Genomic DNA, 23755 nt, shown 5'->3' on the forward strand with positions numbered 1-23755 from the left:
GCTACATTCCAAAACATTAAAGGAATCACTCCACCAAACTCCCAAAATAAAGTCATGTTTAATTGTATACATAAATAGACATAATTTAATAAGTTTGATATTTTTCTGAAAGAACATTTGTGATCAATAGTCTGAATTTGGACTAATTGAATCAGTACTCAGTTTTATCTTTTGGAGTGTTCTCCAAACAGGGCTTTGCTCTATGATGTAAGCTTTGGTTGTTATCATTCTATAGCAGATGCTGTCTATGTTTGGCTTGGAGGTAGTCTGAAAGAAGATGTAAGCATGTAACATTATTTACAGAAACACTATTCTTGTTGGATTGTATTTTTAAAAATTCATTCTATTGGAGTGGTGGCATGCCTTGGGTCCCCTCACTTGGGCTGACAATGCTTCCAAGAGGCATACACCATCTGACAAAAACCCCAATCCCAGGCATGAGAAACCCTCTTTTGAGTTGTTGGTCAGGGTTGTCCAAGAGACTCCCCAACATTACAGGTTATGGCTGTTGCCCTTGGTTGCCCCACATGTGGAAAGTAAGTCCCTACTGCTGAAGGCACTATGCACTTCAGACTTGGCCTTGAGGCCCAGAGCTGGAGCGGATCTGACACCATTCCTAAGAATTAGCTTCCATGGTACCAGAAGATGCCATGCAGGCTTCCAAATGAGAGAAGCAACCAACAGTCCTACCCAGTTATGATGACTATGAACCACAACAATGACCAGCATGGCTTGATAATCATAAAGGTACAGTAGTGGCACTCATAGCAGGAACCAATAACTGTAAATGGACCTGTTCAACAAGAGAGAGACCATACTTACTACTGGAACCTAGCTAACTACCCAGGACTGGTGAAGCCATGGATCTTAGAGGAAAACCTAAAAACACCACTTACTAAACCAGCATAATACCTAACTACACTTTAAATATTTGACCTTCTATTCACAGATAAATGTAGTCCTTGTCGCTCATCAAGGAAACTTCATTACAGAAAACCACAACCAATCAAGAGGTAGAGTTGAGGAGCCCAGTTCTGAATGATACAACCACAACTGTAACTAAGGCTCAGGGCTCATTACAAAAGGGGTCAGAAAGATTCTAAGAGCCAAAAGAATGGAGGGTTTGCTATGAGATTGTGTCTCCTAAACATGTCAGAATCTACACCTATGAAGTCTCATCAACATGAAAGTCTACGCATGACCTAAAAGAGATGACACCAACAGATGTGCTAACATGGAAGGGGAAAAGCTCATGAGGCCCTAAGCCTAGACAAAGAACTACAGGAACTCAGGATGCCGAGCACAGGAGAAACGCTGCCTCACTCCTTATCTAGTACTCAGTGGCCAGCCTGGAAATCACAGGTGTAACATTAAAGGGACAAACAGGTTATAGTTATGTATTTAGGAATACATACACATGACCACTAAAAAAAAAAAAGGCCATAAATTTGAAAGGGAATAGGGGTGTGGGGTGTGTGAGAGGGCTTTAAGGGAGTTAGGGGAGGAAGAAATGATGTAATTATCTCAAAAATTTATTCAAAAACATAACCTTAAAAATCTTTGGCCATCATGTGCATTTGTGTATGAGTATCTTTTCCCCCAGGTGCTTACCTTAGCTATAGTGCACATAAGGTCAACCGCATTTACTGTGTTGTGGACAGGTAATATTCTTAAGTTACTGCCCAAGAACCTGAAAAGAGAGTAGCTAAGTGACTCACATTTGCTGTCATTTGTAGGACAAGGAAGAAATGAGCTCTACTGTCCCAAGCTCATCCAATCACATCCTGCATTGTTGCCTTAGAACATCTGAGGAGGTTGTGTAAACAGAATTCAGTGCTCACTTTGGTTTGCTTTGGTGGAATAGGTCAATCATCAAATCAATTCTAGTCACCCTGGCTTAAGAAACAGCTGGCTTCCCTGTTTAATTACATATGACAGGTTATAAAATTCATTTCCTAGCAAAACAAAACTTAACTGCCTACAAGCATTAAGAACTGAAGTAAACAAAGCAGTATAAAAAAACAAACAAACACACCGGGCTGTGCTTTGCTTCCATACCTCTGATGAATCCTGAACATGAGAGTCCATTCTTCAGGCCCATGGAGTGGGGCAAATAGAACCAAAAAACTATTCTGGTGAATGTTAATAAACTTCTCAATTTTGGTTAGAAATATTTCCTCAGCTGACATCATACATTCTTTAGCATCCATCAATAAAAATGCAACTCCTAGAAAAAGTGAATATAATGTAGACACATAAAGTGAATTTCATAAACTCAATAAGATCAAGGATCCCAAACTCAAAAGGGATAGAATTTGTTATTATAATTCTTATCTAACAAAATGGTTTGGGTAATTCTTTGACATGCTCTTATAGCAGAATGACTGTTCTAAATACTTAAAGGAAAAACATTGGCCAGTATTTTTTTTCTGCCAAGGCACTATAAGTCTATTTTAAAAGTTAACCCTTCAATGCCTACAATCTCAGCATATGAAACACTGAAACAGGAGAATCATGGTGAGTTCAAAGGCATCCCAAGCTATAGACCAGCCAGGACTAAATAATAAGAACTTGTCTCAAAAAATATTTCACACTAAAAATATTTTAAAAACATTTAGTGGCAAGGCTGAGACATGGCTCAACAGTTAAGAGCACTGGCTTCTCTTCCAGAGGACCCAGGCTTAATTCCCAGACCCATATGACCGCTCACAACTGTCTGTAACTCCAGTTCCCTGTGATCTGACACCTTCTTACCAATGCACTAAAATAAATTATGAAAAAAAATAATTTACTGGCTTATTAGGAAGGCTATTCCAAAGGATACAAATAAACAGCCAGGGACAGGTGTCAAGGAAGGTGTCATGTCCTCCCCACACCTACTACCTTACAAGCATTCCATGTGTTCAACTTGCAAGATCATGTATTGACTTGCAAAAGCTAGAAATCAATGAGAAGGGTGGTTTAAAACAAATCTTCAATAACTTTTGTTGAAGAAACCTTCCTAGACTTTTGTTGAAGAAACCTTCCTAGAAGTTCAGGAATCATGTAAATTAAAATATTCAAATGAGCATAGAGATGGTATCTGGAAAAATGGATTAGTTCTAGCTGTCAGAAGGTGTAGTTGAGACAGTCTATATATAGACAGCAGCATGTGGTTACAGTGACTGAACACATTTGTACATTTTACATGACCTCTCTGTTCCTCACTGCCCTCTTCTAGTTCATGGGAAGAATTGTCAGAGTGTTAAATATACAGATAATAGCCAAAACATAAGGTTGTCAATAATATTTGACTTCTCTCTCCAGAGTGTTTTCTATTCAGTCAAGAGGGATGATCTGACTTGGGTAATTTTCAGAATGAAGGTCTTTCTAGATGCTATGGAAAGCACCTGCCTTCCAAAAACCTCTGCTACAGCAGTAAACCTAACAGAATCTTCTCTTTCTTTCTTATGTTGAGATGGTCTCCCTGTGTGGTCTAGGCTGGCCTTGGACAGCCTGCACTGGGATTGCTGGCTTGTGTGTGGCTGCACACTCACTGAGAAGTCTCCCTTCCCCCACCCCTTTTATCACTTCTGTTACTTCCCAAGCACAGATGGAGCTGCACCTCCTTATTCCCAGCACCTCCTCAGCCTAATTTAATCCTGTAATTTGCTCATGACTCACACACAGTTTTAGAATTTCAGGAACAGTTATTTGTCCCCATAAAGTTCTTCAATTTTTTTTTCCCAGTAAATATAACTGATGGGAATACATCATATATTGGGTTGGGTATGTAAATTTGACCAAGGTATACTGTTGGCTTCTGTTAACAGTTTATATTTATTGTTAGTTGAGATGACTTTTCTATTTTTGCCTCAGTTAGAAAGCAAGTACTTTTTCTATTCTCCACCAGACCCACTTAACCAAAGGGACATCTCCTACAGTTGGCCAGATGCGCTGCTTTGCAGCAAAAACAAAATGCAGCCCATTTACTCTATCAAAAGATAACACATTAAGCTATTGTATTGCTATTGGATTTCAATACTTAGCACATACATCCACATATTTAAAAGGAACTTAAATAAAGACAATTAGCAAATCTACCATACCGGAGAGAGAGAACACAATCGATCTTCTTTCCAATGTGTCTGAATACCGAACCTTGTGGCTTTGATTTTCTAGAGCAGTTGCAATGTCATAACTCTTAAAAGAATTTCAGAAAAAAAAATTAAGACAGGTCTGAAATGATTTTTATTATATCTAGTACAAAATTAAAAGTGTTCAATGGTGTGTTTTATCACCATCCCACTTAAAGATTTGTCACCAAACCTACTCTCTGGGGCAAAACACTAAGACAAGTGAGAACATTCCCATCAGAGATAAAAATGGGATCAGTGTTGAAGAGCTAAAAACTATGAGAACCAGGGCACATTCTTTTATTTATTTACTGGTTTTTCAAGACAGGGTTTCTTTGTGTGGCTGTCTGGCTGTCCTGGAACTCTATGTAGACCAAGCTAGCCACAGAAATCCACCTGCCTCTACCCATCTCCCCTCATCCAACCCCCACCCCTGCCCAGCAGGGAAAATTACTTTAAAAAAAAATAATCTATTTTATATCCCAGTGCAGTCTCCCCTGCTCCTCCCTTCCCAATCCATCTCCCCCATTCTCCCAGCCCCACCAACCCCCTCCTCTTCTGTCTCCATCCAGGAAAGGAGCAAGAAGGGTCAAGGACACCACAAGACAACACAGAATCAACTAACCTGGTCTCACAGAGACTGAGCTGACACCCAGGGAGCCTGCAAGAGACTGACCTAGATAGACAATCTGCATATATGTGACAGTTGTGTAGCTTGGTCCTCCCGCAGGACCCCTAACAGTGGGAACAGAGGCTGTCTCCAAGTCTTTTACTGGCTTTTGGGAAATTTTTTAAAAACCAATCTGGCAATGGGATCTTCTGCACATTAGTGAATGAGTGTGGGAGAAGCTAGGAGCTGTTTCTTGGATAGCTGAAAGGCCCATATATTACACAAAGAATACCTTATAGGTAAAAACAAATTTCCCAACTTCTGTGCTTACATTTACTGTGGGTGAGCCAGAAAACACATAAATGCAGCATGACTGTATTCTGATTTAAGTGTTACCATTAAAAATAGTTAACTTATTTATTATTTTACCTAAAATACCAAGTCATATCAGTCAAAGGGCTAAAACCTAAGTGGTTACTATATATTCTAATTGGTTAGAACTCAAGCTTGTTAGCCTCCACATTAAACATTAAAAAAGACCCATTATCAAGGTTAGCTCAGTGGAGAGCTGGGCAAGCATTAGGGACTGAGTTCACATCCCTACAAGTCATCTGAAAAGTCAGCCACAGCCACTCATGTCTGTAGCCTCAGCTGGACTAGCTGGACACCAGCCTAGATCCAGATCCAGTGAGAGACCGTCTTAAGAGGACAACAACAAGGAAGAGAAAGCAGGACATATCACATCTTCTGCTGGCCTCCACACATGTATGTACAGGCATTTGTACCCACATAACGTGTACACATACTCTACACATATGTGCATGTACACACACACACACACACACACACCCTTATCTAAACTAATTTTACATTTTCCTTCACAACAATATAATCTAATTGCACAGTCTAAAAATATCTGTTCCTTTCCTTCCTAAACAGAGTGTTTTATGTTACTGAGGCTTTGTCCTGGGGTTCAAACATGGCCCTTTCTTGTGTGGATTTAAATTGTACACTGCTTCCAGCAATGACAGATTCAGTAATTTAGGTCAACTCTCCTGCTGAAGTAACTTGAAAAGTGACAGTCTGAAACAAATCTGTGCAAATGCATCAAAGAGCTAGCAGGGTAGCAAGAAATTGTAAGGCCGAATTCTATACAGAAATCCAAAGGCAGGACCCCAGCATTTAGGCCATTTCTTCCCCAAGGGCACCTGCCAATTCAAGAAGGGCAGAGTCAAAGCTGAGTAGATCTTTTCACAAAAGTAGAGCAGCTGTCACGGGGATAAAACCATCTTCAAACCGCTTCAGCCCCTGCACTGGATTAAGGTGACGCTGAATCATTAGTACTGAGAAATGCCTTGGAGAAGCATTTCTTAGTCCGGGCTTCTCAACAGGACAAAACTGAATGCCTGCTCCCAGTTCTCTCCAACCGGTGCAGCTCTAGATACATGGAAGGTAAAACAGCTAAGTTTGCCAAATTCAGCAAATAAAAATAAACAACTCAGTTAAATTTGAATTACAAATGTAAAATGTGTTTCCAGTGCTGGAAATCAAATCAGGAGCCTTGCACAGGTGTGCCACCATTGGCCAGTTCGGTGATGAAATTTAAAATATAGCTTATGTATATAACATGCATTATTCGTCTAAAATGAAATTTTCTGTTTTGCCTGACAAACTGAGCATCAATTTAATTCTATTACAGAATTAAGACCTTTGTAGAAGAGCATATTCTTCTAGATATATTATAGACCTCAAACTACCTCTATAATTTTTAAAATATAAATTACAACACACACACACACTAGCCAGACTTACAGAGGTAAGTTTACATGAAAGAGAACCACCATAAATAGTGACTAATAAAAATGGGAACACAGGGATCCATATAGTTGGGCTAACAGATACATGTCATAAAAGAAGTCTATTTCTATGTTCGAGATGAAAGATGTTAAAACTTTTAGCAAAGAACCAAAAACAAAAAATTATGAACAGATGCAACAGATATTTAAGCCAGCAAAACTGCCTAAAATGTTAATCATATCTTTAAATTAAAAAGGAGTATATCAACAGGCACTTGGAAGGCAAAGGCAGGTAGATCTTAGTGAGTTCGAGGCCAGCCTGGTTTACAGAGTGTCAGGACAGCCTCCAAAGCTACACAAAGAAACCATGTCTTGAAAAACCAAAAGAAAAAAAAAAAAAAGAGTACATCAGCCAGGAAGTGGTGGTGCACACCTTTAATCCCAGCACTTGGGGGGCAGAGGCAGGTGGATCACTGTGAGTTCAAGGCCTGCCTGGTCTCCAGAGCAAGTTCCAGGGCAGCCAGAACTACACAGAGAAACCCTTGTCTTGAAACACTACCTGCCCCCGCCAAAAAAACCTAGCTCCATTTTGTTTATACATCACAAATAAAAAATACAATAATCAATATCTAGCAGTATTCTTCAAAGCTAGTATCTAGAAATTCTCACATGAAAGGAAATAGATCTGAAATAGGAAAGAACATTTTTAAAGATCAGAGCCTGTTAGAAAAGAAAAAGAATTCCAATATGAAGGTCTTCCCCATGGAAATGGCAATTTCAGAGTTCAGCCTAACAAATTTAACTTTTATAATATGATGTTTAGAAATATATAACTTATGAAAATATACTCTCAACATTAGAACGTAATAGAGAAATAAACCATTTTCCCCCATATTTCTTAAGAGATTAGGGACAAAAACAACTCACCTCCCTTTCCTCTTTTTTCCAGATCATGGCTTGAACTTTGCCAATGCTAGGCAAGTGCTCAAAAACCAAACAACTTTCCCAGTTCAGGAAAATGTCTTTAAACCTTAATTTCTAAGCTACATATGCATATGCAGACTATACGAATAGGTAGACTACAAAAGTAAACAACTCAACTGTGCAAAAATACAAAAGAGAAAAACCACAGCCCAGTCTTTAGTAAACACAGAGTCAAAAATAAAATCTTAGCAAATGAAATTTTAGGAGACTAACCAACTCTTTTAACAAAGAACCGCAATGATTCATTACTTAGATCTTTTTGGCAAATAACACAGAAATCCAAAGGCATTTGAAACATTGAACATATCTGAGTTTTTGGAGATGACCAAATCATGGGGGCCCTGGTTTAATAAATATTTAGTGTACTGATGAACCCCAAATCAGAATACTGTAGCAAGATATGGCAGTATATGCCTGTATCCCTAGACTTGAGATGTTGAGGCAGGAGGACCAGGAGACCAGGAGCTGAAAGCCATCCTCGATTATAACAAGTTGGAGGCTAGGCTCAGCTACATGAGACCCTGTCTTGGAAAAAAAAGTAAAATAAGCAGTAAGTGAAATATAAAAACGCATAGGGCCAGGAATGGCAGCACACACCTGTAATCACCATGTGTGGGAGGATGAGAGGAGGAGGTTAGAAATCCCGTGCCTTCAGCTCCACAGCAAGTCTGAAGTCTGAGCTAATGAGACCCTACCTAAAAAAGACACTAGAACATTCCCAACTTTCAAACATTTAGGGCAGTAGGGTTTTTAATGTGATGGTGAAAAAAGTACATAACTAATTTTGAAATACATTTAGCATATTTACTTTCTGTTCATGTAACTGAATACTTAAGCCTCAGACCTTTTAAATACTATCTTACATGTGCTGCTTTAAGTTTTGTAAGTGAAAACCAATGGTCTAAATGCTCCCTTACCTTGAGAGATGAGCTGATAATAATGGTGGTTGTCCATTTTATTCTTTCTTTTCTTCCCCTTGCATCCACTGACATGCCCTTGGATAAAACCAGATTCTAATTGTGCCACAATCTGAGAAAATGAAGAGCAAAGAAAACACATAAAACGTTTGATGAGTAAATAAATGTAAGACAACATCAAAGTCAGACAATGGAAGTGTCTGGCTGCATACCTGGCTATTTCACAAAGCTTAGGTTGGCCTCAAACTCACTGATATTCTTGCTTCAACTTCCAAGTGCTGAGATTACAGTTTTGAAATACCCTCTTTGGCTCTAAAACTTTCTTTTAACATTCATTGAAAAGCAATGGCTCATAAAGCACTAACCTAAAGAAAATGTGACTTGTGTCAAAAACTGTCAATTTATAAACCAAAGAATTAGCCTTTCAATATCAGAACACAGAAGGTGTAAACTCAGACAAAAGGACAGTTTTTATCCACAGTAATGACACCAAAACATCTTCAGCATTAGTGTCTTCAGGCAACAGTTCTTAAGCCCACACCATAGGGTCACAGGACAAAGGACAGAAGACATCTGAGCATACATACGTTGTCATGTAGGAAGGGAACCAGGATGTAAGAGTACTCAGTGTTTTATAAGCAATTCTGAATTCTATAGGTAAACCTCATCTCCAGTAAAACATGCACATCTAGCAACCAAACTGTTTTGGGTTTTGTTTTGTTTTGTTTTTCAAGACAGGGTTTCTCCATATAGCTTTGGAGCCTGTCCTGGAACTAGCTCTGTAGACCAGGCTGGCCTCAGACGCACAGAGATCGTCCGGCCTCTGCCTCCTGAGTGCCGGGATTAAAAGCATGTGTCACCACTGCCCAGCCCAAACTGGTTTTTATAGGATCCTCCAAAACAAACAAATATGTTCTTTGGAGACATAAGCAGGAAACATGTAAGAGGAGCCAGACTTCTGTATTGCCCAGAAGTACATGTTTAAAAGCAAACTACATTAACAGGGGTATAATGGCAGAGGAGGTCAATGTAATGGCCAAAAGTGAGTGGAATAGTTTAAATGGAAAAACAAACACAAACTGTGATGGTTTGAATAAAAATGACCCCCATAGGCTCATAGGGAGTGGCACCATTGGGAGTTGTGCCCTTGTTGCAGTAGGTGTGGCTGTGCTGGAGCAAGCTTTGAGGTCTCTGATGCTCAAGCACATTCTCATTCAAACCACCACATCAGACATACTCTTTATTATGTATACTTTATATAAATCTGAATGTCCTAAAGACAGCTTACTCAGAACTGAAGAGATTCCCTGAAGCCACAGCTGGCTCTGCAACCTCTGGTCTCCTCGGGCACCAGCATTCACATGCATAGATACCCAAAGTCTCACACCATATGCAAAATTAAAAACAATCTTTTAAAAAAGAATTGTTATTTCTTGTGCATGGGTATTTCTCCCTATGAATGAATGACCATGCACCACAGGTGTGTTGTAATTTGAGAAAAGCAGTGGAGAGAAAGATGTCATGAGACAGGGTTCAAGCAGAGAGGTTTTTATTAGGGAAAGGAATCATAAAAAGAGGAAGGGGGCCGGGAGACCCGCCTCTGGAGGCAGGAGGAACAGAAGAGAGAAACAGAGAAGTAGATAGGGAGGGAGGAAGGAAGGGAAGGATGGGAGTTGGGCAGGGGCCTTTTAAATGGGATTGTAATGAATGTGCACATGTGGTGCTCTTAGTGGCTGCAGCTGAGGGTACATCCTGTCAGAACCCCAAGGACAGACCAGTACAGATGCCTGAATACTAACATGGTACCCCTAGTGATTACAGAGGCCTGAAAAGTGGGGGGGGGGTGTCTGACTTCCTGGAACTGGAGTTGACAGTTGTGAGCTGCCATGTGGGTGCTTGGAACTGAACTAAGGTTCTCTGGGAAAGTAGCCAGTGCTCTTTACTGCCCAGCCATCTCTCCAGCTTTTTTTTTTTTTTAATTTTACATATCAATCCTCTCTGTCCCTCCCTCACTCTCTCCCTCCCTCCCCCTTTCCCATGCCCCCCCCACCACCCTCCCATCCCATCCCACCACCCCCCACACACTCCACAGGGAGGGTGATGCCTTCCAGGAGGGATCAACAAAATCTGTCAAGTCATTTGGAGTAGGGTCTAGGCCCTCCCTCCTGTCTCTAGGCTAAGGGAGTATCCCTCCATGGGGAATGTGCTCCCAAAGTTCTTTCATGCACCAGGGATACATCCTGGTCCTGTCAGAGGTCTGATAGACTGCCTAGGCCTTCTAACTGAGATCCATGTTCAGGGGGTCTGAGTCAGTCCAATGCTGGTTTCCCAGCTATCAGTCTGGGTGTTCGTTGTTCAGGTAAGCTGTGTCTGTGGGTTTCTGTATCTTGGTCTTGTCCCCATTTTCTTATCACTCCTCTCTCTCTGCATCTGGATCCCAGTTTGGCTCAGTGTTTAGCTGTGGGTGTGTGCTTCTGTTTCCATCAGCTACCAGATGAGGGCTCTATGATGATGGATAAGTTAGTCATCAATCTCATTATCAAGGAAGGGCATTTTTGGTAGCCTTTCCACTGTTGTTCACATTGTTAGTTGGGGTCAGTCTTGTAGGTCTCTGGACATTTCTCTAGAGTCAGTTTTCTCTTCAAACCTGTAATGGCTCCCTCTTTTATGGTATCTCTCTCTTTTGTGTTCTCATATATGCCGGCTGTGGTGGCGCACACTAGTAAGATTTGCTGTAGGAGGCAGAAGGATCACGAGCTCTCCAGCTTCTTTATAATAAAAAGTTTCAGTTAAAAGAAAACAGTCTTCCTTCAAGCCTTCTTTAAAAATCCTGTCTACTCCAGGAAAATAACCCTCCAAAGGAAGTGGGACTTGTTCAGAAATTCCTTAGTCTCTTGAGCAACTTAGCATATTTTCTCATCAAGATTGTTTAGAGGTGTATTTTATTATTACACCAGCTAAACTTCTTAACTTCAACTAAATTGACATTTTGCATGTTACCTAATACGGAAGTAGTTTAAAGCAAAATTTAGAAACCAGTTAATGCAAATGAAAGTCACTTTGGGAGACAGGTCGGTAGGGCCTCCCAAGGTAGTCTCTCCAATTTCTGCACATATCTAATAATTACCAAGCTCTTCCTGCTGAGTTAAAAACAGCTGCTCCATAATGTCCTCATTTATTGCATGAATGAATGAATAACAAACCTGCTGAGAGAAAAGGCATCTGGTGTACCTAATGCAGCACTTGATAAAAGCTGAATAAACTAAATTCATCTCCCTGCCCCCACCACACACAATGCAACGTGGCTAAAGGCAGTTAATTGATAACACACCTACACAACGCATACATGGCAATGTTTGTGGTTAGATTAGCACTGATTAATGTGCGTATATCAGTAATTGATACACTTGTTTAACCCTTCACACTCTCATTCTTAGTTTTGGAAACAAATTGTCTGGAAAGTGATTTTTTTGAGCACTGAAAAATGGGAAGAGAATCAGGGTCAGTAATTTCCCAAAGGTGCACTGCTGAGGATCAGAAACAGGAAAACTGGGGCTGGGGAAGCAACGTTTCCTCCGTTATTTCCACGGGAGAAAGTAGGCTGGCAGTCCAGACAAGAACTCATTTGCTCCGGAGCTATTTAACTTTGGCCAAACCCCCTAACCTCGAGTTGGCCTACCTCCTCTTCTGAAAAATGGAACTTAAGACACTTAGGGCTAGAGGGATGGACAGCTCAGTGGTTAGGCATACTGGCAGCTCTTCCGGAGGATTGGGCTTCAATTGCCGGCATGTGGTACACAGACTTGCATGAAGGCAGAATCACGACGCGCAGAAATTAGAAAACAACAAAACAAAAACCAAAAAACAAACAAAAAACTCAGACTCTGTGTCCTCCAGGCCTGGGATTTTGCTGTTCCTGTTTTGTTTTTCCAAGATGGGGAATGTTCTTAAGTTGGACAACATGTAATGTGGCCCAGTAACTCCCGAGACCCGCGGGGTCGTCAGGGCGTCTCCTGCTCTTTGTTCTTGGGATGAAGAACAATGGACAAAGGAGGTAAAACCACGGGGATCACCCGAGAGGCAGGCGGCTCTGCAAACCTACACTGCACCCCAGGCCCTTTCCCGCCTCCAGGGAAGCACGGGCGGGCTCGTCCCTCAAGGCGCCAACCCGAGGTAAGATGAGCCTTGGAGCCCGAGGGAACGCCACTGCCACAGGAAACACCGAAGGCAGGACGCCGGACACACACACACACACACGCACACACACACACACACACACACACACGCACGCACGCACGCACGCACGCACGCACACACACACACACACACACACACACACACACACGCACGCACACACACACACACACACATCTGACCTCCAGGCCCGGGTCTCCGCCCGAGCACCTGGCCACACTGAGTTTCGCCAGGCTCCCAGGGCCAGCCCAGCCGCGGTGTATGCTGGGCCTGGACTTCTGCGCAGCCGCAGACTCTGCTCCGCTCACCAGGTCCTAGGACCTAGGAACACCGGGCGCGTGCGTGGTGGCCCGTGCCTTTCATAACACTCAGCAGAGGCAGAAACATTTTCTGAGTCTGTAGCCATAGAGCAAGGCAAAGGGAATGCCAGCAAAATGAGGAAACAAAACAGGCCTGCTGCAGTATCCAAAAGATTCCATCGGGATGCTGATTGCTCTGGTTCTACCAGAGACAGAGACTAAACGTAGAGTGTCCCATGGAGTCCTCATACTTTTCTGGAACCTTATAAACTCTTCTCCACATGGCTCCTCCCTACAACTTCCTGTCAGCTAGTTGCTGACCCAGCCTCCTGACCGCAGGTGAATTTTACTTAATCAAAAACATCTTTACATCATTAAACAAGTGTTCCAGAGCATAAAAGTAACACGCCTTAAAATAATATTCTATAACAGGATCCAACACCCTTACATAGACATAGATGTAGGCAAAGTACCAATGCACATAGGATAAAAATAAATAGTTAAATAAATAAATAGCTGAGCTGTGGTGGTGCACGCCTTTAATCCCAGGACTCAGGAGGCAGAGGCAGGTGAATCTCTTGAGTTTGAGGTCAGCCTGGTTTAGAGTGAGTTTCAGGACAACCAGGGCCACACAGAGAAACCCTGCCTCAAAACAAACAAACAAACAAACAAAGTCCATATGTAAGTTAGTGCTATGTATAATGAATATAGACTAATTTGATTTTTATTTTATCATTATTTATTTATTTGTTTGTTTTTGGTTTTTCCACACAGGGTTTCTCTGAGTAACAGTCCGGGCTGTCCTGGAACTTGCTTTGTAGACCAGGGTGGTTTCGAACTCAGAGATACGCCCGCCTCTGCCTCACAAGTGCTCGGATTAAAAGTGTGCACCACCATCGCCTAGCAGATTTTTCTTTTTAAAGAATTGTTAGAAGATGGCAAAATGTCTTAACAAGTAAAAGCAGTTTGCCTACAAGCCTGACAACCTGAGCTGGGTGGGTTGCTGGGACCCATCTGGTAGAAGGAAAGAACTGACTTGGACTCTCACAAATTCTCTGACATCTGCTTATGCACCATGGCAACACACACACACACACACACACACACACACACACACACACACACATAATAAATGAAAATTTTAAAATTAAATCCTAAAATAGAAATATAATATTACAAGTAAAACACACTTAAAATGCAGCCAGAGAATTCAATCCACGTTGACAATGGGAAAGACTTGATTCTGAAGGATTAAATGGGCAGTGAGGATTTACAGGAGCATCTCCACAGTGGAAAGAAGGGAGAAAAGATAACTAACTTGTACTCACAAACTAGAGGACACAAAGGAGGAGAGCAGATACATATGTAAAGGACACTTTAGATGAGCAAAAGACCTGCAGACACATACAGGAAGGAGCCACCATGCTCTTGGCAAAATAAATGACAGGGATCTTATATCTGGACATGGCCTTTGAAATTACAAAGTAACACGAGGTGACCTACAAACAGCTACAAAAGGAAGAAAATGTTATGCTGGCTCCAGGCTTCTTTTGTTGCCCACTAAAGTACAGGAGATGACTCTTCAAAGTCTGACAAGTGAGATGCAGGGAGAATTGGCAATCAACATTAAAGTGAAATAAAGACACCACTCTCCTTGTGCACTAGGCAACAACTCTACCAATCTCACTGCATCTCCAGCCCCACTTTAAAGATACTTTGTATGGATCATGAGTATATTTCCAATTGTTCACTAATTTTTAAGAGTGAAATTACCATGTTGATTATTAGAATTTATGGCCCTTATTCTATTGCCAAAGGGCAGTCCAGAAAAAGTGTAGCTATCTACATGTAGCACATATAGTGTAGCACTATATGAATTTGAGGACAATTTTACTAAACTCTAGTCAATTGTAGATTTTATAATTTTATCTTTATTAATATGTTTGCTTTATATTTCTTTAGTATCTATTTTACTGCTCACTGTATCTTGACCATTTCTATTTCTTGTTCTGCTAACTTTGTTATTGTTTGTCTAATATTTCTTATTTAGCTGTTAGCATTCTTCTGACTGATACATAGAAGATACTTATATATTAAGCTCTTAAAATATTATTCATTTTCTTTCCTATTTTTTTCATATTAAAATATTTTAGTATTGATAGTTAAGTCAAAGAATGTATATGTACTTTGACACTTTACTTGGATTAGGTAGTTGTTGCTAGAGTTTATTTTTAGCCTGATCACCAAGCCAATTAGCCACAAATAAACACATGGATGCTGTATTAATTATAAAACTGTTGGCTGATGGCTAGGCCCTCTTACTGGCTAGCTCTCTTTTAATTATTAACCCATAACTATTAATCCATGTATTTTCATGTGGTCTTGGCTGGAGAATACTTGAACCTGTTACTCCTTTGGTAGCTACATGGTGTCTCTCTGTGTGGCCTCTCTCCTCTGTCCCCAGAATTCTCCTCAACTCCTAGTCCCCCCCCCCCCATCTCCCTGCCTCTAGTGGCCAATTCATCAACCAATGGGAGAAACATATACATAGAAGGACACCCCCTATCAGATAGTCAATCAAAATGAATAAAAATGTAATTTTGGTGACAATTAAAATAAATGGAAATATAAAAATGAAATGCTTTCACATGAGAGATGTAAGGACTCCAGATTTCAGCATCATGGGAATGACGCGTATCCCCACCCTCACCCATTCATACAGGGTGAGGCTCAGAGGGATGGCAAAGCCTTCCTAGGGGATCTGAATGCTGAGTGTGTGAAGAAAATATCACCATAGCTTTCTTCCCCTGGAAATTTATGACCTGAAGACAGTTCCCCTATAGAGGCATCTCCTATTGAGATTAGCTAACCCTGCCTCTGTGTTTATTGATATGTAATAACCCCGCCTCCTTGATTACATGTATGTAATAACCCAGCCTTCATGTTTATCTGTATGTGATAACCCTGCCTCCGTGTTCATCTGCATGTAATAACCTTGCCTCCGTGTTTACATGTATGTAATAACCCGCCTCTCTGTCCAACTGTATAAACACACTCTGCTTCCTGCGTGCTGCCTTTCTCCACCACAGAGCCCAGTCCACCCGACTCCTGCTTTTTGGTGTGTCTGATTGTCGTCCTTCCATGCCCCAGTCAGGTCACACTTTCTAAAAACTGTGCTTGGAAAATGCAATCATTTTCCCCCTAAATACTCTGCCATGTGTAATGTTTCTCTTCATACAGAAGCATTACTAAGTCTAGAACCTATTCATCTAATGATTATGTTTAAGAAGCTGTCAAGATCACAGTATCTTCAAATGTATGCTAAAATGACCAGTAACTTTAAAGAAAAGGGTCACCTTCAGCATCGATGAAGGTGTTAAATTGCAATGGCAATAAGCCAAATGACACTGGCATGACATGTGCTGACTCTGGCGTCTGTGGCACATGCAGCCCAACATGTTCTCATTTCCCGCTTCATTTTTAGATTGACTTAGCTCAGTGACTATGAAAAGCACAATTACCCCACACACTGTGCTTTGATTGAGTTTTAATGTAATATGCTCAGAATTTCAACTTGACTTTAAATTACAAATGAAATTTAGTTCCAAGTGTTATCTGACTTGACTAATAATAAACTAGTAAAAAGATGATGATGCTAGGAGTTAGTTTTCTAATGTAATTCAATTGGTTAAGTATGTGATTAATATGTATGTGTGGCCTGCAAGCTTCAGGATTTTCTCTGGTTTCTGCCTCTCATCTGACTTAATATTGGGATTACAGGTACACAACACTACATCTGCCTCCTCAGAGGTTGATGTCACCACATCTGGCTCTGCAGAGCTTCCATTTTAATTTGTTAAACAGAAAAATATTTTCCCAACTTTCCTTATGGTCTTTTTAATCTTTTTATGATATCTTTAGCATATCTATATTCTACATTTATAATAGCCAAGTTATCAATCAAAATTTTATAACTTTGGTGTCCGTGTGATGGTTAATTCTCATTGCTAGACACACTTGGGGTGTGTCTGTAAAGGTTCTTCCGAGAGGTTAAATTAAGGAGGAGAGAGACTCAGGCTTCATATGAGTAGTACCATTTCATGGCCAAGGCCTTAATCAAAAAGGAGACATAACCATCAACCTAACAGGGTATTGGTGTTACTATTGGAGCACAGGCATTTGTTCCTGTTTCCTAACCACGGGTGTCACATGACCAGCTGTCTCAACTGCCACTGTCACCTCTTTCTGCCATGATGGAGACTCCTTATAAACCAAGTACTTAGGTTGCTTCTGTCAGATAGTTTCTCGCATGAGAAAAGGAAGAACAAACTCATACCCTTATGGTTTGCATATCCTTCCTACCAAAGATCATTTTACAATGTTACTCTCCTGATCCCCTTCTGATGTCACTGTTTCAAGTTAAATAACCAAATCTACGGAGGTGATTTTCTCATCTGAACTACCAACATTCTATGTGAAGTCTTCCCAACATTAAGTGTCATTGTGTGCCTTAAATAAATTGTCATATGCTATTTTAATACATGACTGGACCATGCTGGGGCTTTGCCAAGGTTATGTAAGGGGCATTTCTGCGATCTGAATAAGAATTTCTCCCACAGGCTCATATATTTGGGTGCTTAGTCATCCAGGAGTAGCACTATTTGAGAAGGATTAGAAGGCATAACTTTGTTGAAGTAGGTGTGGCTTTGTAGGAGGCAGTGTGTCACTGGAGGTGGCCATTAAGATTTCAAAAGTTAAGTCTTTCCCTCTCTGCCTACTGATCAGGATGTAGCTCCAGAACCTGCCTGCATGCCCACTCATGGTGATAATGTATTAAGCCTCTGAAACTATAAGCAATAAGCAACGCCCCCCCCCCCAATGAAATGCTTTCTCAGACTTTCTTTGGTCATGGTGTCCTCTGACAGCAATAGAACAATGACTAAGGTAGGCATTCTTCCATAAATTCTATCTTAGCTTCTTGCATTTCATGTGCTGGTATTTCCTTTTATTTCATAATCTAAAATGACTTAGTAATCTTGGTCAGCACTAATGAGACGGTGTCTCACTATGCTGCCTAGACTGACAAACTTCAGGCCAAGTAATTATCTACTTTAGCACCCAAGTATTGGCACCAGGACTGCCACCGTATGACTTTCTCAGTTTTTTTGAAGGGTACATCTAAAATATTGGCAGTTTCTTCCAAACTTAATAATCTATGCAGATTTTCTGAATCAATTTACTAATTTGTATTTAATTTATTCATTTCATCCACGGTTTCGACTGTATTTGTATGAGGTTGTAGAAAACCCTACCATATGCAAATTTCTATTGCTTTAATTAATATTGTACATTTGTGCTGTTCCCAGCATTAAGACCATGGGGTGGGTAGACTATTTTGGCCTGAGGAATCAGCTTTTTAGATTATTTTTCCAGTTCTGCTTTTCTTTAGAAACTGATTTAAAGTGTTTTCTTAATTGATATTTATTTAATGTGCATGTGCTCATGTTTGTCGATATGCTTTACTGTGTATGTGTTCATGTTTGTGGATGTGAATGCCCCAACATACTTTGGAGGTTAGGGGACAACGTGAGGAAGCTGGCTCTCTCCTCTCACTACATAGGTCCTGGGAATGGAACACAGATCACTAGGCTTGGCAGCAAGCCCCTTTACCCGCTGAGCCATCTCGACAACTCTTTTTACTGACTGAGTTAAATCCTTCAGATTTATTACGGTTTAATTTAATGCTATTTTGACTGTAATCTTATATAACTAATTGAAACATATCAGGGAATCTAAGTTAAGAACAAATCATGAATTGGAAAGAATTCAGAACCATGAAAGGCCTGGTTGGCTCAGCTCCTGGACAGCAGGCATTTATAGAGGTGAAGGGATGCACAGAAACAGCATGATTGGTTCCAGCCTCTGCCTTGTTGGAACATGGTCTGATCAGTTGGAAGCCCGAGATTTCCTGAAACCTGGCTGCTTAAGGTTGGCCGAGACTAGGTTGTTGTTTGATTCCAAAGTTACATGTTTGAGTTGTTGATTAGGTTGCAACTCCTTATTGGGAACTCAAAGCACGGCTCCAGCCTCTTGACCATGTATTCCACAAAGTAGACCCACTCTAGAAGAAACTTTTATAAGGAGACACTTGATATTTAAATGAAGGTGTATCTCAATTGCAATTATTTTCAATTAAGCTCTCTTGCTATGGGTGAAAAGGGAGAGGTTGGTATTGAACAAAAACAGGAAACTTCATTATATTTTATGTAGAGGAAAGGTGCCCTATGATATTAAGGTAGTTTGTGCAATGATATTCATCTAAAATAATGCCAGAATCAAGTAGTCTTGTTATCAGACTCTACAAGATAATGCCAACATAATATCATCAGGAAAGTATCCCCAGCTAACCCTGCAGCCCAAACTAGCATAGAACAGGCACATGAGAAGGTCATGACTTGTTGGGTTCCAGAGTTATTCATCTTTAAGATGAGCCTTCCTCCGTAGTGCAGGCTGATCTTCAACTCATAGCAATCAGGGTGCCTGACCTAGGCAGGTTTACCCACATCTCAAACATATTGTCACTTTCAAACTGAGAAAGGAAGAATGTTTACAGCTAGTAATAACCAGTCTGCTAGAAGCTGAAGCATCTTAATAAACAATCCCACCTGTGACACGTTCACCTGTTTAAAGCTCTCTAAATGTTTGTCCTGTTGGCCTGCTCTAGTCCCTGTGTGGGACTCATATTTGGGCTGCCTGCAGTTTCCAGCTTTACTTGCTGTTCCATATTTTGTTGGTGTTTCACTTACATTTAAAAACTGAAAGTTTCCTGGGGGCTCAGGAGATGCCTCAGTGTTAAGAGTTTGCCATGCACACATGACTCAGAACCCAGTAACTTGCTGGGTGGGTGTGGTAGTCTGCTTGTACTGACAACCTCAGAAGGCAGAGATGGGATGTGAAGAACAAGCTGCCAGCCTTAGCCATGTCTAAAACCCTGGGTCTGATTGAGAGACCCTGCCTCAGTGAGTAAGGTGGAAAAAAGATCCCCAACGTTAGCCTGGGCCTCCACAAGCCCATGCACACACCGCCATCCTCACCGCCATCTCCACATGAGGTGAAGGAAAACAGCCCTCATCAGCAAGGTCTACTCTCACTTGCTTGTTCCTGCCTATCTCTGTCTCTTTCAGCTTTCCTCCTGTTTATTTTTAGACAGGGTTTCACCATATCATGGCCTTGCCTCAGCCTTCCCTTCTTTCCCTTCCCTCTTTCCTCCTTTCTCTGCTTCCCTCTACCTTTCTCTAGCTCTTCACCTTTTCCCTCCCTTCCTTCCTACTTTCTTCCCTCCCTCTCTCCCTCCATCCCTCCCTCTCTTTTCTGTCTTGATGCTGGGACTTGAACTCAGGTTCTCTGGAAGTGCAGCCAGTTCTTTAGCGCTCCAGCCTGATCTTTAAAGGGAGCTCAGACTCAGTGCAATATCACAGTTCCCAGAAATAGAAAAGACAGTGCTAAAATCTGCATACAACCATAAAATATCCCAAAATAGCCAAAGTAATTGAGGAAAATCAATATAGCTGGAGGCATCACAAATTACACTACAAAGCTCTAATAATCAAAGCAGCATGGCACCACTGCAAAAACAGACCTTATAACCGAAGAGCTCAGAAATACATCCATATTGTATAGTCAAGCAGTCTTCATCAACGAGGACAGGACAATCTCTTCCATAAACGGTGCTGACAAACGACTACTCACATGTGGAAGAATGAAATTGGGGCTCTGCTTCATTTCATTCACAACAATCAACTTAAAACCTGCTGAAGTCTTAAATGTAAGATATGAAACTACTTAATGAAAATGGGGCATAAAAACTTCTATTGGTGTGCGCAGTAATTTTAAGAATTGTTTTTAATTGTGTGTGCGCATGTGTGTATGTGCCTGTGTGCAAGTGTATGCACACACACATGTGTATCTCTAGGCAGTTGTGTAGGGCACACGATCAAGTCAAAGATGGTGCTGAGGGGAAGTCAAGAGGGCAAGTCCTGAGTTGTTTACAAAATAAATGATTGGTTGCCTATATCAAACCAGATGAGGTCACTGCATAAACAGCCCATGTTCACTAAGTAAAGCTAGGGCACCTAGGCACATGATAGGCTGACTTTTAAAACCATTGGCTGTCTACCGACCCCTGCAGTTTTTTTTCCTTTAAAAGATGCCTGCTGGGAGATGTCATTCTGTAAATATGTTTCTCATAGTGGTTAATGAATAAAGCACTGTTGGCCAATAGGAAAGCAAGATAGGCAGGACTAGGAGACAAGGAGGATTCGAGGAAGTAGTAAGGAGTCAGCATGTAGAGACTGAAGAGAACAGAGGCCTTGGCCCTCTCTCCGGTAAGATGAGACCATGTGGAAATACTTAGATTAATAGAAATGGGTTAATCATTAAGACAGAGCTAGCTGATAAGAAACAAGTACCTGACCAATAGCATTATATCAAATACAGAGTCTCGGTGTGTTATTTGGGGCTGGTGTGGGGGGGGCTTATTTGTAACAAATGCCTGCTGTGGGAGTTCCTGCTTGACTAGACTCCCTGCTGTGTCTGACTATCTCCAGGATTCTGGGAGTCTGGGGAGCAGGCAGGCAGCACACTTACCTTTCCTTGGACCCAGCTCAGCTTTCCGTGGCTGGGCTAAGACTCCTGCAAGTTGTAGCTGTCCAGTGTAGGTGGTGGGAACTGATCCCATCCTCTTTACCACTGAGCCATCTCTCTTGATCATAGGCAATAGCTTAAAAAAAAAAAAAAAAAAAAAAAAATTCGATCCTCCAGGCATCAAAACAAAAATAAGTTGTTGATTGCTTCTAACTGAAAGTTTCTGCATAACAAAGCAAACAACAGAGCTGATTGACAAAGGACACTGAAAGGAGAACCTATGGAGTGGGAGGATACGTCTGCAAACCATATACCCAATAAGAAGTAAAAATCCAAAATAGCTAAATAGCAAGAAAACAACCTGATTATAAAGTGTGCAAAAGATCTGAATAGATACACCTCTATAGTGAATAAAAGAAGTGTGTGGTGGCCCCTTAGCCTAGCATGCACAAAGCAAGTCTTGGGTCCAACTCTGAACTCTCCAGAAGAAATGGTGGGGAGGAGGTTGTATATGGAAAAAAAAATGCTCAAGATCACTATGATGATGGAAATGCAAATTAAAACAATAATGAAACCATAACTGCTAGTATGCTTATTATCAAACGGCATTAATTAGGATGTGGGGAAGAAATTGTATTCACTATTGCTGTAAATGTAGACTGTTCAGGCAGTATGAAAAAAGGAGGAGATATACTCCTCAAAAAAGTCAACAGTGGCACATGCACCAGGTAATTATAGTCTTTAGGAGGCAGCAGCAGAGACAACATGACTTCAAGGGCTGCCTTGCTACACAGAGCATCACAGGCCAGACTCAAAAACAAAGAGAAATCAAAATTAGAAATCAGGCCTAGTGAAGCAGACCTATAATTCCAGTTACTAAAGAAGCGGAGACAGGAGGATTAGAAGTTCAAGGCTAGCCTGTGCTGCATGGTGAGTTCAAGGCTAACCCGAGCAATTTAGTGAGGACCTATCTCACAATAAAATATTAGACAGTGATAAAAATCTTGCCTAGCATTCATGAAGTCCTATGTTGTGGAATATTAGTTTAAGATGTGTTACATTAGTTTATGCTGTGGAGTATTTGATTAATGATGCAAAGATGTCTTGCATTCTTTAATTTGTTGCAATTCTCTGACTCTGTGAAGCTGTGTTACTTTGCCTGGTGTAATAAAGAGCCGAATGGCCAAAAGCTGGGCAGGATAGAGAAACAGTGGGCCTGATGGGCAGAGAGAACAAATAGGAGGAGAAATATAGGCTAGAGAAAAAAAACGGGAAGAGGGAAGAGCAAGAAAAGGAGGACAGGAGGGCACAAAGGGCCAGCCACTCAGTCAGCCATGGAATAAGAAGTAGAGAAAGGTATACAGAATAGAGAAAGGTAAAAGCTCAGAGGCAAAGGGTAGATGGGATAATTTAAGAACAGCTGGCTAGGAATAGGCCAAACTAAGGCCAAGCATTCATAAGAATAAGTCTCCATGTGTTTATTTGGGAGCTGGGTGGTAGGCCGCCAAAGATTGAGAAAAAACAAACAAACAAACACCCATAAAAAATGATGACAGTCCTAATCCAATCTCAATAATGAAAAAATAAAAACTGTAACAACCATTGGACTCAGCAATCCTACTGAGTCTTTTAGGCATCTAAAGGTAATAAAATCAAGGTTACCTATCCCCATGTTTGCTGCATTCTAATTCACTAAGGCCAAGATATGAGCCAACCTAAGTGTCTACTCCTCTGGAGAAATATTCTCTCCCACAAGAAGCTCGGAAAGTTACAAGACTTACAAGGCGCCTCCCCGCATTTACATGTGGGGAAGACTGTAGGCAGGCAAGGCTCCAGGATGCAGGGTTTGTGAGTCATCACTGGGGTGTGTGTGTGTATGTCAGGGGATGTTTACTGATGATGCGGGTACACTTGGGTGAATGGTTTCTTTGGTTTGCCATTGATGCCCTGCTGGGTGAAGAGGTACTTGTTCAGGTCTCCCCACGAAAAGTCATGCAATGAATACAACTAGTACCTGGACAGGGACTGACAGCTAGATGAGTTGGGGGAAAGGCTCCTGTAACCAGTGTTTGAGGCTGATCTGAGGGCAGAGTGTCTGGAGTAATCCTGATACAGTACTTACCTGCTGTGGTACAGCATGGCGTGTCTCCTGGCTGTTGAAGTAGGTGCGTGTGCCCTGCAGTGGGTGATAGGACAT

At 41.2% G+C, this 23755-nt stretch overlaps 1 protein-coding gene across 1 annotated transcript; it reads right to left on the bottom strand.

Moving 5' to 3' along the window:
* Positions 1-63: 63 nt before the first annotated feature.
* CUNH1orf146 (chromosome unknown C1orf146 homolog) lies at positions 64-23755 on the bottom strand. Its single transcript, XM_051198520.1, has 8 exons — positions 23681-23755; positions 21562-21694; positions 12293-12447; positions 8423-8534; positions 4089-4187; positions 2059-2227; positions 1612-1690; positions 64-267 (listed from the first exon to the last, which is right to left on the bottom strand). The coding sequence occupies exons 1-8, from the start codon at positions 23753-23755 to the stop codon at positions 124-126; spliced, it is 966 nt and encodes a 321-aa protein (XP_051054477.1). The 3' UTR covers positions 64-123.

The sequence above is a fragment of the Phodopus roborovskii genome, unplaced genomic scaffold (genome assembly GCF_943737965.1).
Source record: "Phodopus roborovskii unplaced genomic scaffold, PHOROB, whole genome shotgun sequence".
Classification (NCBI taxonomy): Eukaryota; Metazoa; Chordata; class Mammalia; order Rodentia; family Cricetidae; genus Phodopus; species Phodopus roborovskii.

What these genes read in the sequence shown, in the direction of transcription:
- CUNH1orf146 (XM_051198520.1), bottom strand. Translation starts at nt 23,755, where the DNA reads ATGTCCTATCACCCACTGCAGGGCACACGCACCTACTTCAACAGCCAG. An exon ending in GCCATGCTGTACCACAGCAG is followed by an intron (nt 21,695 to 23,680) that starts GTAAGTACTGTA and finishes TTTTTTTTTAAG; the next exon opens with CTATTGCCTATGATCAAGAG. An exon ending in TTATGTGCACTATAGCTAAG is followed by an intron (nt 268 to 1,611) that starts GTAAGCACCTGG and finishes ATCTTCTTTCAG; the next exon opens with ACTACCTCCAAGCCAAACAT.